Below are 15,496 nucleotides of genomic sequence, written 5' to 3' on the forward strand. Positions count from 1 at the left end.
GGTATGGGCCAGTGATGGAGCTTTGCAGTGGGTGCAACATTTTAAATAACAATGTGAGAGCGAGAGCAAGGGTTGATGGAGAGCATTAAGCTATACTTATTGCAAATCAGTGCAGTACATTAGGCAGTGAACAGATATTGCACTCTGTGGAGCAAAGGCTGCTATAGGATGAGTCTATACATTGCTGCCATGTTGGTTGTACCAAAAATGGCCTATGTTAATCCTTAGTTTATTTTAATTAGACACAGTATTAGTTTACTGAGCAAATGTTATCTTAATCACGTTTGGAGACTTGACTGAGCTACCACAGAAGAGATTTGTGCAGTGTGTTTCTCAGAAAATACATAAAGGCAATTCTCTTTTGTGTGAAGGTGAGTTGCCTTTCCCTGGAGGAAAATGTGGACAGCGATCCATGTAAATTTGCACTAACATCAAGAACGGGTGATGTCACGGAGACGTTTGTTTTGCATTCTGCCAGTCCAGGAGTCCGCCAGCTATGGATCCATGAAATTAACCAAATTTTGGAAAACCAGCGCAACTTTTTAAATGGTAAATGATCAGCTCTCGTCAAAAGCTCATAATTGAGTGAATTCTCTCTCATCTCTTGATTTTTGGCTTTGAAATGCTTTGCAGGTTTCCTTTTACCTGCACTAATACAGAAAAATCAGCTGCGGGTTGTGCCACTTTTTGGTTTAGAACAGATGCTAGCATTTCCTATAAGAGTGACAGTCTGAATTTTTATGTTGTTTTCTTGGTGAAATTTTCCAAATGTTTTGTAGAATTGAATTAAGAGAGACACAATCCACTGATGTGAAGAATTTGTGTACCCTTTTAACCAAATGCAAGCCTTTAAAGGCTAAATACCAGTGGAGTTTTAAGCATCTGTTCAGAATCTGTTTTCCATTTGTTATTTTGCTGCCCACTGTTGTCCTGTCTTACTGTGGCAACAACATTCAGATTCTGCAGGAGAAAAGTAGACCATGGTGCTGTCCGCTGTGATACTAGAAGGTTCTTACTGGATTTCTGTATCTGTAGCTTTTTTTGCCCATCTTCGCTACAGACCAACAGTGCGATCTGGAGGATTTAGCTTTTGTCTTTAACAGAAAGCAGGTGACACATGGCAAGTCATGGAGGTGTAATATACAAAAATGACTTGAGGTCTATAGCATGACTGTCATTGCTAAGGAAATTTCTTATTTGTGACACATTCCCCTTTTGTCTGTTTAAACTGTTTCCATTCCCTTTCCTGCTCTTTTTCCTTGGTCACCTCCCATCCCTCCCCCTACCCCGTTGCAGCCTTGACATCCCCAATCGAGTACCAGAGGAACCACAGCAGCGGTGGAGGTGGCAGCGGCAGCAGCAGTGGTAACAGCAGCGGCCCCAGCAGCTGCAGTGGACTCCCCAGCTCCAGCCGGAGCCGGCCATCCCGGATCCCCCAGCCTGTCAGACACCATTCCCCAGTCCTGGTCTCCTCTGCAGCCTCGGCCCAAGCAGAGGCAGACAAGATGTCAGGTATGTCCATTCACAATCTCTCCCTGCCACACTACAACACCTCCTTAGAAACTGGCCTGAGCCAGCCAGACAGGCACCCTTCCAGTGCAGAATCGGACGGTCCTCAGAGAGAAGCTGAGCAGATTCCCAAGATGAAAGTTATTGAGAGTCCCAGGAAGACAGCGGGAAACATTTCTGGCTCAACTGACGGAGCCCAGAAAGACTCACGTGGAAGCTCAGAGGAAAGTCGCTCAAGAAACAGCATAGGATCATTGACGCTGGGGAAGCCGAGGCCAGGAGCAATCTCACCAATGAACTCTCCTCTCTCCACGACTTTCCCTTCTCCTTTTGGCAAAGAAACCTTTCCACCCAGCAGCCCCCTGCAGAAGGGCTCCTTTTGGAGCTCCATCCCAGCATCCCCTGCCAGCCGCCCTGGCTCCTTCACTTTCCCTGGGGACAGTGACTCCCTCCAGCGGCAGGTCCACCGCCACTCTTCACACAGCAAGGACACAGACCGCATGAGCACATGCTCCTCGACCAGCGAGCAGTCAGTTCACTCCACCCAGAGTAATGGGGTAAGAGCGGAGCACCTCTGTCCTGCGAGCTCTTCTAAAACCTTCCCATGCTCCTTTTCTGTGCGTTGCCATCACTCTCCGTACTAACTTCTGGCTCTCCAGCGCTCTACTGCTCTGAAATAATCGACTGCTCCGGTGTCTTCTGCACATTAAAAATGAGATTATTTACCTCTTTGTGTATGTATACATAAAAACACACATGGCGATATGTATACAGACACACAAGCAACTGCTAACATTAGATACGGGTTCTGCCTCTGCTGAAAGCATAGATCACTAGGCTGATCCTTACTAACTTGCTGTCCTTGCTTTTTTTCTCTAATTTGAAGGCACATGATTAACTCGCTGAAGCGTGGCAACCAGAGCACCTTGGGGTATGCACTGCAGCCAGCATTTAAATCTGACTTTTGAAATTTTGGCAGAATGTCTTGGGGCTTTTTTCCCTGTCACGCACAAATCTACCACCAGCTGTCCATTGAGTTTTAGCTTCATTGAGACGTCCACCAAACAGTCCTTGGGCTGCTTGATTTCATTTTGTATTTATTTCCCCCCACACTCTTCCTTTCAGCATTAGTCAATATGCAGTATTCTCATTTTAAATCTTATGCCTGGTCAAGGAAGCTTCCTACGGTCTGCTCAAAACAGGCAAACAAAGCCTAGCTAAAATAATCACCTGTTCTTCTACTACAGTCGAAACGAGTAGCGGCTCCACTTTTCTCTTCTGCTTTGTAAGAAGAACTGTTTTAGTGCATCTGGAGATTCAACCTTTTAGTATGTACGTGGCGTGTTTGTGCAGAAAGCTGGGGTATCGACAGAATCTGCAGACTTTGTAATAACATCTACCAGGAAATGTGACACAGCAATCGCAGGGCATGTGCAAATATAAGCAGAAATGTCAAGGCACTTGCCATGGATATGGTAGGCCAGGCTATGGTGCCTTTTGTTCAATGTCACATTTGATTCTTTTCTCACTAAGAATTGTGTTCAGTGTTTGTTTTTCTTCTCTCTCACAAATTGTATGCAGCAGCAACTTTGCAAATCACCTAACTCGGCATTCTTTTTTTTTCAATGCATGCATTTCTTTATAGAACTGTTTTAACACAGAGAGCTTTCTTCTTAGTTCTTACACTTACCTTTATAATAGCTTCAGAAGAAAAAAAAAATTATGCTTTGCATGTATCATATTTTGATCCAAATATTTCATTTTTTTCATTTGGTATAGCTCTGTCTTGTTTTAATCTTCAGTCCAGCAAAGTATGATGGTAATCTATTAGCTGCAGTTATCAAAATCTTTCAGTTATTGCAACTCGCGTAGCATTGATGTCATTACATTTAAAAAAAGAGAGAAAGGATGGCACTGATTTATTCAAAACATTTGAATTCTTTTCACTACTGGCAAAGGTGCCTTTGTTTTTTTCTCACTGCAAAACAATGTCTGAATGCATGCCTTCTGCTTCACAGCTGCATTTCTTTTAGCTGGGTCATAATTATTTATTGATAACTCCATTTGTAGACAGTTATTTCAGCAGGATTTCACACTGAATTCAACAGGCTAGAGAAGATGGGTCGTGAAGGTTTATTTCGATGTACTTATTTGTGTGTGTCTACTTACATGCACCTATGGTTAAGGTTACTTCATAGAGTTACTTAGATACGCAAAGGTTACCCCTAAGACGGGAAAACAGTTCTTGCTATTGCTAGTTATTTCAGGAATATGGGAGCAATTTTTTAGAGTTTGACTGTCTAACCTCTGTAGTCCAGTAATTGAGGTCAGTGATAGCCAGAACTTGCAATAGAAAAAACATCTTATGTGCAAGAATAATTGCAAGGCAAAGGAAAAGCTACCTTTCTGTGGTGAGAATAAATTCTGATATTAACAAATTCTCCAGTTAGGAACTTTGTCACTTTGTAGTCACCAGGTATTTACTTAACAGATTTACCTGTCCTTAGAACAACAAGAAATATTCAGACTTTAAAATAGCCCTTCAAGACTTAATTATTAAAAAGAGATGTTATGTTGCATGAAGGTCAGTCCTGCACTTAAAAAAGCACTGCATGCTGAGAAATGATATTTTCAGGAGTCATGTATAGGACAAGATTTGGACTTGGGCTGATTTTGCTACTTCAGCCTTCCCTTCCTCTCCCTTCTAGGTCTAACAGAAGCAATTAATAAAAACAGCTTTATCTCAATGGAGTTGTTTTTCATTTAGCTAGAAGAATTTATGAAAACTAAATTAAACAGTAGCTGAAAATAAGACTTCTGGGTTTTTAACATTCTGCTGTTCCTGCTTGCCAGAAGTATGGAAGAGTGTTGGTAATACAAAAGACGGTGTAGACAGATATCTAAAACAGGCAAACTGGGTTCCTCACACTGGAAGTATAGCATCTGGAATTAAATAGAAATACCCTCTAGTAGAGGTACAATCCAGGATGAGACTTTGCTCTCAGATAGCATTTGCTTCATAATCCTAACAGGGGAAACAAGACAGAAACTACAAACCCAAGCGTGAATGTGCTGAACATGCTAGGAATGAGTAATCCGAGTTCCTTTCCAGACTTCTTGGTCTCTCGGTACACTAGTCAGCCAACTTGTGAGGAAGCACAGGTGCCAAGAGATGGAGTTACTTGTTCAAGGCCATTAACAGGATGGGAATGTGGCTTAGGGGGCTCTCAGTGCACTGTGCTGTCAACTGACTCTTGCTGCTTCTCCTCAGCACAAAGGAGACAAATACTTGACAGTTCAAAGAAAAAAGGTGGCACTGTTTTAATCCTGAGTGCCAAGCTTTCCACTCACTACTTTCTTTCTTCAGCTCAGCTAGCGGTAGGCAATATTGAGCCCTCACTGACAGAAACTGAGACAGTTTGAAGTGAGAACACAAAGGGCAGGTGCACACACTTATACACCTCATGCCATGTCATTAATGAGCCATCCACTTTGTTTCCAAGTGTGCTTCAGGAATAAAATAGTTTTCCTTCAGGGAATAGTTTGCATAGTCTGGTAACAGATTTCACACTTCTGTTTATTAAGCCTCATATAAGAAATGCATATATATGGGCGTAAAGAGATTTGCTTTGAAACATCATAATTTCTAGTGGATTCGTGGAGAAGGCCTTTTGGTTTGAAAAGTAGTGTGTCTTTAACGTGCACCTTGTCAGCAATAAGTAGCTTTCTGCAGGAGCTCAGTGTGGAAACAAACAGCGTTAATGAACACCAGTGGAAAGTGCATGAGAAGCAGCTAATAACACATAGCTATCATAGTACTCATTTACAAGTGAGATTTCCAGCTTTATTCTTAGAGATGGATGGGCCTATTTTTCCCCAATAAATAAATAACTTAATATTTCAGTAATTCACCTCCTTTAGTGCATTCAAAAGGAACAACTGTGATCATTCAGATTCAAACTAGGGAGTAGCCTTGAATTTTTAAGACAAACGATGTTGAGAAGCCTGTTTTGTTCTTTTGTACTTTGTTATGTTTTGTGTGCAGACAGCTGTTATCTGACATCTGACAAATAGCACTGGGAAAGATTGTATATATTCCTTATTGTTGGAGTTTCCACTGTTAGTGAGATGAAGATTTGATCTGCTCTGATTTTAAAAGTGCATCTATAAGACGGTGGGAAATTGTTATGTGTGTTGTACTGTAGCTTTGGTATCTGATAAGCTTCAGTGTCAGAGGTTGAAAGAAAGGCTAGTTGAAATCTTTTTTTAAAATGAAGTAATCTTGAATAAAAGGAAAAGGAGTAGATTTCTGCAGCAGTTATAAATAAGGGTATTCAAAGATCAAACTATTTTGCACAAAATGCATATATGCAAGCATCTCTAAAAGAGAAATCTTAGCTCTTCTGTTTGACTGCATCTTAAACTGTGAATTACATAGGTCATGGTTGAAATGTAACAGGCCAAGAATAGACAACCTTCCTCATGAACTTTAAACTTGATTTTCTTTCTTTTTTTTTTTTTTTGCCTCCTCTTTGTGCTTCTGGTTGACACTTGCAGAGTGAAAGTAGCAGCAGTAGCAATATCTCCACCATGCTGGTGACACACGATTACACGGCAGTGAAGGAGGATGAGATAAATGTCTACCAAGGAGAGGTTGTGCAGATTCTAGCCAGCAACCAACAGAACATGTTTTTGGTGTTCAGAGCCGCCACTGATCAGTGCCCCGCAGCTGAGGGCTGGATTCCCGGCTATGTCTTGGGGCATACCAGTGCAGTCATCATGGACAACCCTGATGGAACCATCAAGTGAGTGCCTGTGTTTGTTTAGACGAGGGGAAGAAATAAAAACTTCAATTAAGCCAAAGCTTTAAACCTTTCAAACCAAAAGTTGATGTGATCTTTGAGAAACCAATGAACGTCAAGTAGTTTGAGTAGGTCTCTCTTTATCTTCTTTCCAGGGAAAGAAGACAAAATATCTTATTTCAGAGGAACAATAGTTACTGACTTATTCAGTAGGATGAGTTGCTGGGTTAGGTGTCTTCATTTGGGAAACTGTCATTATGTTTGTGCCAAGTGAGGTACGATTTCAGAAATCACAGGTCTCAACTTTGATCTGCAAATCTTTCTACCATCATTGATTGTGCTAAGACCTCCCTCAGCTCTTCAATGGGAGAACTAATATCCACATCCTTAAAGGGTTTATATAAAAGTCGTTACAGGCTGTATGTGAGGTAGATTTTTTGCTGTTAGTTCAGTTTGATTGATGGTTTGTATTTTCATATTGAATGCTTACCATTGCAGCAAATATTTCACAAAATGCTGAACTAGAGACCAATCTTACAAGCTTATAGTTTTAAACCAAGTAGATATTTCTTATGGAAAACGTATTTCACTGTAGTATATTTTAATACAATGAAATAATGCTTTGACCTACTTTCCAATGCCATTTCAAACTAGAGATTATAACACATTGTTGAGAGTTTAAAAAGGATAGTAATTTTCAAATCACACTGTTCTACGTTCAGGAAGTCAACGTCTTGGCACACAGCACTCCGTTTAAGGAAGAAATCTGAGAAAAAAGATAAAGACGGCAAAAGGGAAGGCAAGCTAGAAAATGGTTACCGCAAATCCCGAGAAGGACTTGCCAACAAGGTTTCTGTAAAGGTAAATGTTACGAAGATGTAGTAGGTTTCAAGAAGAGTTGTGTTGGAATTTCTTTAAAACTTGCTTTTAGTTCTAGCTTCTGTTAGAATTTCACGAGAAGGAGTTAGAAGCAACAGTGGTCTTAATGGATGTTATCAGCCTTACAACAAGACTGTAAGATAACATGAATCTACAGACATATGGATGCTACAGAAAGAGTGTAGTGGTACAGGAACTCTGGTATTCTGCTTTTTTGAGGGTACAGATAACTTCTGCCCATCACTGTGCTTTATTTTCTGCAATTTTTTATTACACATTTGCAAGGAAATTAATTGTTTAATTTCTCCTTTCCAGCTTCTCAACCCCAATTACATTTATGATGGTAAGTTGTTTTAATCTTTAAAAGTCACAGTAAATGTAATGTGATTAAAACATGATTGACTTTGTTTAAATTTACTTGACATGAATTACATCAGAAACTGAGTGTTTTCTGTGAAAATGTATGCAAGCTCATTTTGGAGGTGGTTAATGAAATATTCATATCTTATTATTTTAAGATGAAAGAAGACATTTTTGTTTATATATCCAAAACAACACAAAATACAAGAATCGTATCATATTGTTCTGAAAGATTTATGCTTTCTAATGCGTCTGCACTGAGACTGTATGGAAGTTAAGGATTGCTGAATTTGCAAAATAAGGAGATCAAGAGATGGAGACCTATTACTTCACTTTGCACTATGTTCCCTAGCAAACACTCAGTCTCTCCAGGAAAGGGGCTGATCAGGAGAAAGACAGTAACGCTGGGATAAGAGTCAGCTTCTTGAGTTTCACCTGTAAGCAAAAACGGAAAAACAGTATAGTACCTCAGTGGGTAAAATGTTTTGTGTTCCCTTCTGCAAACACAGCTGGATATAAAGATTACCTAGCTGAGCACATCCTTAAATACCTTTCACTGCTGGTTTTACATAGCGTACTTGGCTCAGAGTGTTGTCACCATTGTAGATTTCAAGGTTTTCTGGCCTTGTGGTAGCATCATGTTAAAGTTAATGGAGAGGAAAAATTATTAATTCTGCAGAGCTCCAACAAGTGGTGTAGCCATAGACATGGTCCAAAGATAGAGAGATAGATAAGCTCTGAAAATTTATAAGTTCATAAGTTCATAAGGTTGGAAAGGACCTATAAGATCATCTAGTCCAACCATCCTCCTATCACTATCTCTACCCAACTACTAAATTAAATTATAGTAATTAAATTAATTTTAATTATAGTGTTAGTTTTTCCAATATAAAAGAGAAGGTGAAAGGAGTAGAAATGCAAATTGATTAATTTAAGCTGACCTAATGCTATTAATATTCTTTTTTTTCCAGTTCCCCCAGAGTTTATAATACCATTGAGTGAGGTAACATGTGAGACAGGAGAGACCATCGTGCTTAGGTGTAAAGTCTGTGGTCGTCCCAAGGCTTCAGTTACTTGGAAAGGTCCTGATCATAACACACTGAGCAATGACGGTCATCACAGCATTTCGTACAGGTACAGTAATTTGTGTAGTACATTTCCTTGTCTTAAAAGGCAAAATCATTTTCAGTGACCTCAGTGGCTTATTTGTTTTGACAGGTTTGGGGTGGGGTTCTTAATTATATCCTCCACTTTTTTCTCTCAACATTGAGCATCTCAAAAATAAAGGAAAGTTAAAAATTCATGATGATACTCTGATTCCATATAGAAAGATTTCATTGATGACTGTTCGCTACTCAACTTGCTGCTGTTGGACAGTACTCCTGATGTGGCCTCATCAGGACAGAGTAGAGGGGGGAAGATAACTTCCTTCAGTTTCCTGGCTGTGCAATTTTTAATGTACCCTAGGATACCATTCTCCTTCTTAGTCGCAAGGGCACACTGCTGGCTCATGGCCAACCTGTAGTCCTCCAGGACAGATGAACTCCCTCCAGCAGGTCATCCCATAGCCTATACTGATGCATATGGTTATTCCCCCTCAAGGTGTCATCCCATAGCCTATACTGATGCATACGGTTATACCCCCTCAAGGCTCTACACTTGTCTTTGTTGAACCTCTTAACTTTTCTCTCTGCCTGTCCAATTCATGCAGAATGTGTAACTTCATCTAAATATGGCTAGGAATACCCTAATGTCATATTCATTTGATTTTTAAAAGCAAGATAATTCAGTTGGTAATTCTGTTTAACCATAGCAGAAGCCACCGTGGTCTTGTCACACTGACCTAGCACTTGAACTAGAACAGTGTGCTGTGACATTCCAATACTGTGACATGCCACATTGCCAGTCCTTTATTTCTGTTAGTAACTTGCATCATTTTGGGGCCAAATGAATGCTTTCAGAATGATCACCCTATAATCTTTAGCAAAGAAAAACTTCTGTTTCTTATCAAGATGACAATGCTACAGCCTTCATAAGCGAAGAAAGGAAACAAACATTTTTGTCTGTTATTAGCTTTGCTATGATGTAGCTGAACAGACTAACTGGTAATTCAAACAACTGAATAATAGCAGATATTGCTATATTTTGGAATCCTAAACTGCCTGTTAAAAAAGGTTGGTTTTTTTTTGTTTTCTGATAAAGCATTCATTATTTACAGAAAACGTTCTTTACTGAGTAACTTCAGTGTGAAGAAATGTGTTATATTTGCTATGGTGAGACAAGGGCATTATGATAGCTGTTCTACTGCATCCAGAACCATTGTGAGAGATGAGTAGAGCTAAATTCACTAGGATTAACTTACTGTGATTCAGGGTGGTGTAGCACAATAAGAAGTATTAACATCATCACTTTAACTGCCTAATTTCCATAGTTCAAGGTCTGTAAACTGAATGCAAAGTTTATGGATGCCATTGTATTTCCCAGTGACTTAGGAGAGGCTTCACTGAAAATCGTTGGCGTCACTGCAGAAGACGATGGTATCTATACATGTATAGCTGCAAACGATATGGGTTCGGTTTCCTCTTCCGCCAGTCTACGAGTTTTAGGTAGGCCCATCTCTGCTTTTTTTTCAAATCTGATTATATTCAAACACCTGTTACTCAATTTCAGAAATGACAGAAATTTAGTTCTGAGGAAAATCTGACTGTAGTAAATGTTGTCTGTATTAACCCCTTCTCTAACTTCTCTGCAGGTCCTGGAAGTGATGGAATCATGGTAATCTGGAAAGACAACTTTGATTCCCTTTACAGCGAAGTGGCTGAGCTTGGCAGGTGTGTTCTGTATGCTGATGTTCAAAGATGTCAAAATATGAACTTCATTTAAGACGTGGAATTTTCTTGGAAAAATACCTATCATATGAGCCTAAAAGACAAGAATCATGTTGGATTAGAGATGGGGAGACCAAAATACCACCAACCACTAGATGGCACTGCATAGATAGAATATACTTAGGCTGATGTGGTATCATGGATTAAAAGGATGAGTGTTCAGGTGTTTTGGAAGGCTATAGAGTCTTCTACAGTGAATGACTCCAAAATTTTTTTTACTCAGGTAATTAAATTTAAAGCCAGGTAAGGTCTGAAAACAAGCAAAATATGGAACAGCTCATGCAGAATGTACATTTTTCTGTCTTAATGGATGGATCTTTGAAAGTTTGATACCACTCTGGTTTGAGTTCTCAGCAAATGCAATAAAACAGATCTGTATCTACATCTAATCATTTCTACAGGCATGTTTTGTAGAAGATGCATCCACTTTCAACTCTTATTTATGGTCAGAAACTGTGCTGCAGGGAAATCTTAGTAGATGTGAAACTGTTATCTCATAATCTCTCTTAAGGTATAAGTACTTATTTCCTTGGGGCAACTTGTGGTTAATTCTTTCCTTTTGACATTGTATTCCAGGGGCAGATTTTCTGTTGTTAAGAAATGTGACCAGAAGGGAACCAAGCGAGCAGTAGCCACTAAGTTTGTGAATAAGAAGTTGATGAAGCGAGACCAGGTTACCCATGAACTTGGAGTCATGCAGAATCTCCAGCATCCCCAGCTCATTGGCCTTATTGATACCTTTGAGACCGCCACCAACTACATACTAGTATTAGAAATGTGTGTAAAATGCACTGTATACAGCTGACTTTCCAGGGCATTTACTGTGACTTATGAATAAGAAACTTGAAGATTTCTGGGAAGTTTGACAGCACCTCAGCAAAATAATCTAATTCTCTAACGCTGTTACTAAAATGTCAAGTTTATTATTAAACTTGGGAGGAAACAGTTGGCCTATTAAACTGGTGTATAGGTGATTGTCTTAGTCTGGAGTTCCATGCATGATTTTATATCAGAACTGAATTAGGAATGCTGTGATCTGGTTGCTTGGTAACAACTCTCCTCTTCATATCCTCCCGTGTCTTCTAAATACTGAAGGTTGTAGTAATTCCTGTAGTCTGTGGTAGGACATACCTGATCTTTCTGTCTAACATAACGTCTTCCTTTCTTTTCTTCTTTGCTTTCATCTTCTCCTCCCATTCCAAAATTATTCCCACTTATTTTAGGTGCAAGTCAGCTGTAAATGACACAGAACCACTTACAGGCAGAAAAATAGATGATTGAGCAACACTAGCCAAACAATGGAAACGCTGATGATTATATCGTGCAATTGTGGTTGTTAAGAAACACTTCCTTGAAAATTTTTTTATGTAGCTTTCAAAACTGATTGCATGGTGGGGTTTGATCTATTATTGTATTCAGTATTAAAATGTAACCCTTCTAATTCCAATAGGGCTGACCAGGGTCGCCTTCTAGACTATGTTGTGCGATGGGGAAACCTCACTGAAGGGAAGATCAGACTCTACCTGGGAGAGATTCTGGAAGCTGTGCAGTATCTTCACAACTGCAGAATAGCACATTTGGACCTAAAGGTGAGGAGTTAGTGGAATTCGCAACAGTTTGTGCCATTCCACACATAAAAATCTCCTTCTAGAAAACTGGCAGCTGAGAACACAGAACAGTGAATCCCTTTGAGACTACATGAAAGGGGTATGTGGTGGGGGATCCATCCGTTAGTGCTTCACTTCACTCATAGCCATCAAAGTGGAAGGTTTGAATTCCCTCTGCCTTCCCCTTGAAGCTCGCTGGTCATGTGCAGTCCTTTGTACTGGAAATATTTCCTGTCAGGCACAGTTCTGTTTGGGTTTGGGGTTGTCATTTTCCCTGAGAAACTCACAGCAGAAGTGCAAATCCAAAGCTTTTGTTTTCTCTGTCATAAAGCAAACAAAGTAGTTGCTTTATTCACTCTCTGTTTATAATTGCTTTTCTTTAAGATTAGATTCCCAAACACAGGTTTCTGTGAAATCTTGCAGAGCTGTTATTGTCAGCATATGCAGTCTTATCTGTCTGAGTTATACTTCCTGCAAAAATTCTACTGCCAGCAGCTAAAACACATTAATTACACACGGTAGTTGGCACGGGAGCGCCTGCCAGTTGGATTGCCCAGGAGCTTTGCAGAGCTGGCCTTCAGCAGTAATCATCATCTGAAGCTGTTTATTACGTCCCTGACGTGGTTGGTTGGGAAACTGTGCTTTGATTTTTGGAGCATCAAATGTGTGCTAGAATGACTTGAAAAAATACATATCTTTTCTTTTGCTTTTATGTTTTCTAGCCTGAAAATATTTTGGTGGACCAGAGTTCCTCTAAGCCAACAATAAAACTGGCTGACTTCGGAGATGCAGTCCAGCTCAATACAACATATTACATCCACCAGTTACTTGGAAACCCAGAGTTTGCAGCTCCTGAAATTATTCTTGGAAATCCTGTTTCCCTCACTTCAGATGTTTGGAGCATTGGAGTGCTCACATATGTCCTTCTTAGTGGCGTCTCTCCTTTCCTGGATGAAAGCGTAGAGGAAACTTGCCTGAATATTTGCCGCTTAGACTTTAGTTTCCCAGATGACTACTTCAAAGGAGTTAGCCAGAAGGCCAAAGATTTTGTATGTTTCCTGCTTCAGGATGACCCAGCTAAGCGTCCTTCAGCTGCACTGACCCTCCAGGAGCAATGGCTGCAGCTGGGGAATAGCAAAGGCGCTGACAGCATTGACATATCCAGACTGACTTCGTTCATTGAGCGGCGAAAACACCAGAATGATGTTCGACCTATCCGTAGCATTAAAAACTTCTTACAGAGCAGGCTCTTGCCAAGAGTTTGATCTTGCTTGAAGTTCTTTCTCATTCTCTTTCACCTGCCAATCAATCAGACTGGAGATAAGACTCCTCCTGCCAATCAATCAGACTGGAGATAAGACTCCTCCTGCCGATCAGCTGTTGACTTGAATTTTGAGGAAAGCAAACCCCGAGCCAACCAGCTGCTAGCGAATGTTCGTGTGCAAGTGCATTCCATGGGAACCACGCGAGGTCACGCGTGGGCCTGGCAATGCAGACTTCACTGGGGTGGAGGATGATAGCACTGTACTCTGCAACAAGCAGTCACAAGTGATACAGTAACAGTATTTTATTCAGGTTTCTGCAAAAAAAAAAATAGTTTTTTTTAACAAACAAGTTGAATTTTGCAAGTGAACTTAACTACCGTTTTCAAGATTTATTCAAGGAAGAAATGCCTATGTTCAAAGCACTGGTGTTAAAAAAAAAAAAAGAAATCATGCCTGGAGAAGACTCGCCAAAATGGCTGCCCGTTGATAAGGCTTCCATTTCTAACATCTGGTTTTCACTGGTCCTAGAGCTTTCCAGTTGCCTCGCCTGTATGTATCTCACGTAGCAGTGCACTGAGATCAGACTCTGCTTTTAAGTGCATCCAACCTCAAAGTTTTTGCATACAAGTAGAATGAATCGTTTTGCTCTGATAAAATGTAGGCCTTACTTGTATATAGACTGTTACCTGCCTTCGGTCTGTAATTTTTTTCCCTTCTTATCCTTTTTCCCTTCCCTCCTAAATGGTGGTATACCACTGTGCGGGTCTTCAGTTTGGGTCAGTACTCGCTGGCCCGGTAGAAACGGACGTCCAGTTGGTGCCCAGCTTGCCGACCCGATTGTCAAGCAGTATACAGCAGGATGAAATACTGTAAATGCACTCATTTGGGATTTTGTTTTATTTCATATCATGTGCAATGTTGTGGCTTTAACATTTTATGCAACTATTTATGAGGACCTCTGTTGTAACTGTAATAAATATATAGAAAAAGCACATACTTAGTACGGCGAGCTTTATGGTTTTGTTTGTGTGTTTGTGGTTTCTGGGCGGGCAGGGGAGGGTGTGTTGTACCACACCGGCATTATTAGTTTAAGATGAGCGTTAGCGTAGAATTTAGTCAAAGCTAGTCAATTTTAAAATTTTAAAAGAGAGAGAGAGACAGAGAGAGAGAGAGATTCGTATCCTAAATCTCAAACTGGTTAAGAAACAAGGTGACACTTTTTAAAATTTATTATTCTATACAAAATGCCAAAGTCTGACTTTCCCAAAAGCAATCTCAATACTTAACTGCTTTTTAGAGTTTTCAGAACTGTGCTTAACTTCTTTCTGTGAAATGAACAAATGAATTTTGTGCTCTTTGGTGAAGAATACATTCAGAAAGTAACAGTCAGATGATGAGGATCTGACACATCGTGTAATTGTCTTATGAACTGTTTTTAAGGTTGAAGTAATATTGACGTGAACTATTTAAAAAGGCAGAGACGGTTTTCTGTGCATCACTGAGTTCATATGGGTGTGTTGTCATCTGTGTTTGCGTGAGATGCCACGTGTAAAGAAACCAAGCTGACATCCCACCATAGTTAGATATATGGGTCTTAAGCCATAACCTAGCTTGGGTTAGTTTTGAGCTCTGCGGCTTCCACTGTATACTATTTATTCCTTTTTTGTTTGTTGTTTTTTGTAAAGTTGTACAGAAACTTTTTAAAAGAAATAGACTGACTTCAAAACTGGATGTGTATTCGTACCAACCTCATATCATAATGTTTGTGTATTATTTTCCTTTATTGTTTTAGTTAAATTTTTTGCTTTATTTTGCATGTATATTTCTTTGTACAGTGACGTTACATGTTTACACAGTACAACGTGATGTAAATATTTTATTTTGCCATCAGTTATTTTGGAAAAAAAAAATTAAACATATTTGACATATTTGTCTGATCTCTTGCTTTAAGGAGTTTGAAAGTTTAGGTTTGGTCATATTTTAATTTGGCTCTGTATTTAAAAAAAAGAAAGAAAGAACCATTGTTTTATTGTCATAAAATCATTTTAATTTGCAGTGATCTGTCTCTATTTCATGCCTTACATAATAGTATTTGTCTCTGCTCCAAGCGTAGAGTGCTCTGTAGCATCCTGATTGCTTTTATATAAAACATGCCATTCTCTAACTGTGGAAATTCATTACAGTCT

General features: G+C 39.7%; 1 protein-coding gene across 3 annotated transcripts in view; it reads left to right on the forward strand.

The window, feature by feature from the left end:
* Window positions 1-15,238, forward strand: part of TRIO (trio Rho guanine nucleotide exchange factor) — a 230,644-nt gene extending 215,406 nt beyond the window's left edge. For all 3 annotated transcript variants that reach the window (XM_065752445.1, XM_065752448.1, XM_065752446.1), the window contains exons 47-57: window positions 372-549; window positions 1,297-2,066; window positions 6,067-6,314; window positions 7,034-7,172; window positions 7,506-7,533; window positions 8,522-8,684; window positions 10,035-10,156; window positions 10,303-10,381; window positions 11,015-11,215; window positions 11,889-12,027; window positions 12,768-15,238. In XM_065752445.1, coding sequence (XP_065608517.1) covers window positions 372-549; window positions 1,297-2,066; window positions 6,067-6,314; window positions 7,034-7,172; window positions 7,506-7,533; window positions 8,522-8,684; window positions 10,035-10,156; window positions 10,303-10,381; window positions 11,015-11,215; window positions 11,889-12,027; window positions 12,768-13,310 — 2,610 coding nt within the window. In that variant the 3' untranslated portion in view covers window positions 13,311-15,238. The remainder of the gene's footprint in view (window positions 1-371; window positions 550-1,296; window positions 2,067-6,066; window positions 6,315-7,033; window positions 7,173-7,505; window positions 7,534-8,521; window positions 8,685-10,034; window positions 10,157-10,302; window positions 10,382-11,014; window positions 11,216-11,888; window positions 12,028-12,767) is intronic.
* The last annotated feature ends 258 nt before the right edge of the window (window positions 15,239-15,496 follow it).

This window comes from Cyrtonyx montezumae, unplaced genomic scaffold (assembly GCF_038088225.1).
Source record: "Cyrtonyx montezumae isolate F1298 unplaced genomic scaffold, pur_monq_1.0 scaffold_8, whole genome shotgun sequence".
Taxonomy (NCBI): Eukaryota; Metazoa; Chordata; class Aves; order Galliformes; family Odontophoridae; genus Cyrtonyx; species Cyrtonyx montezumae.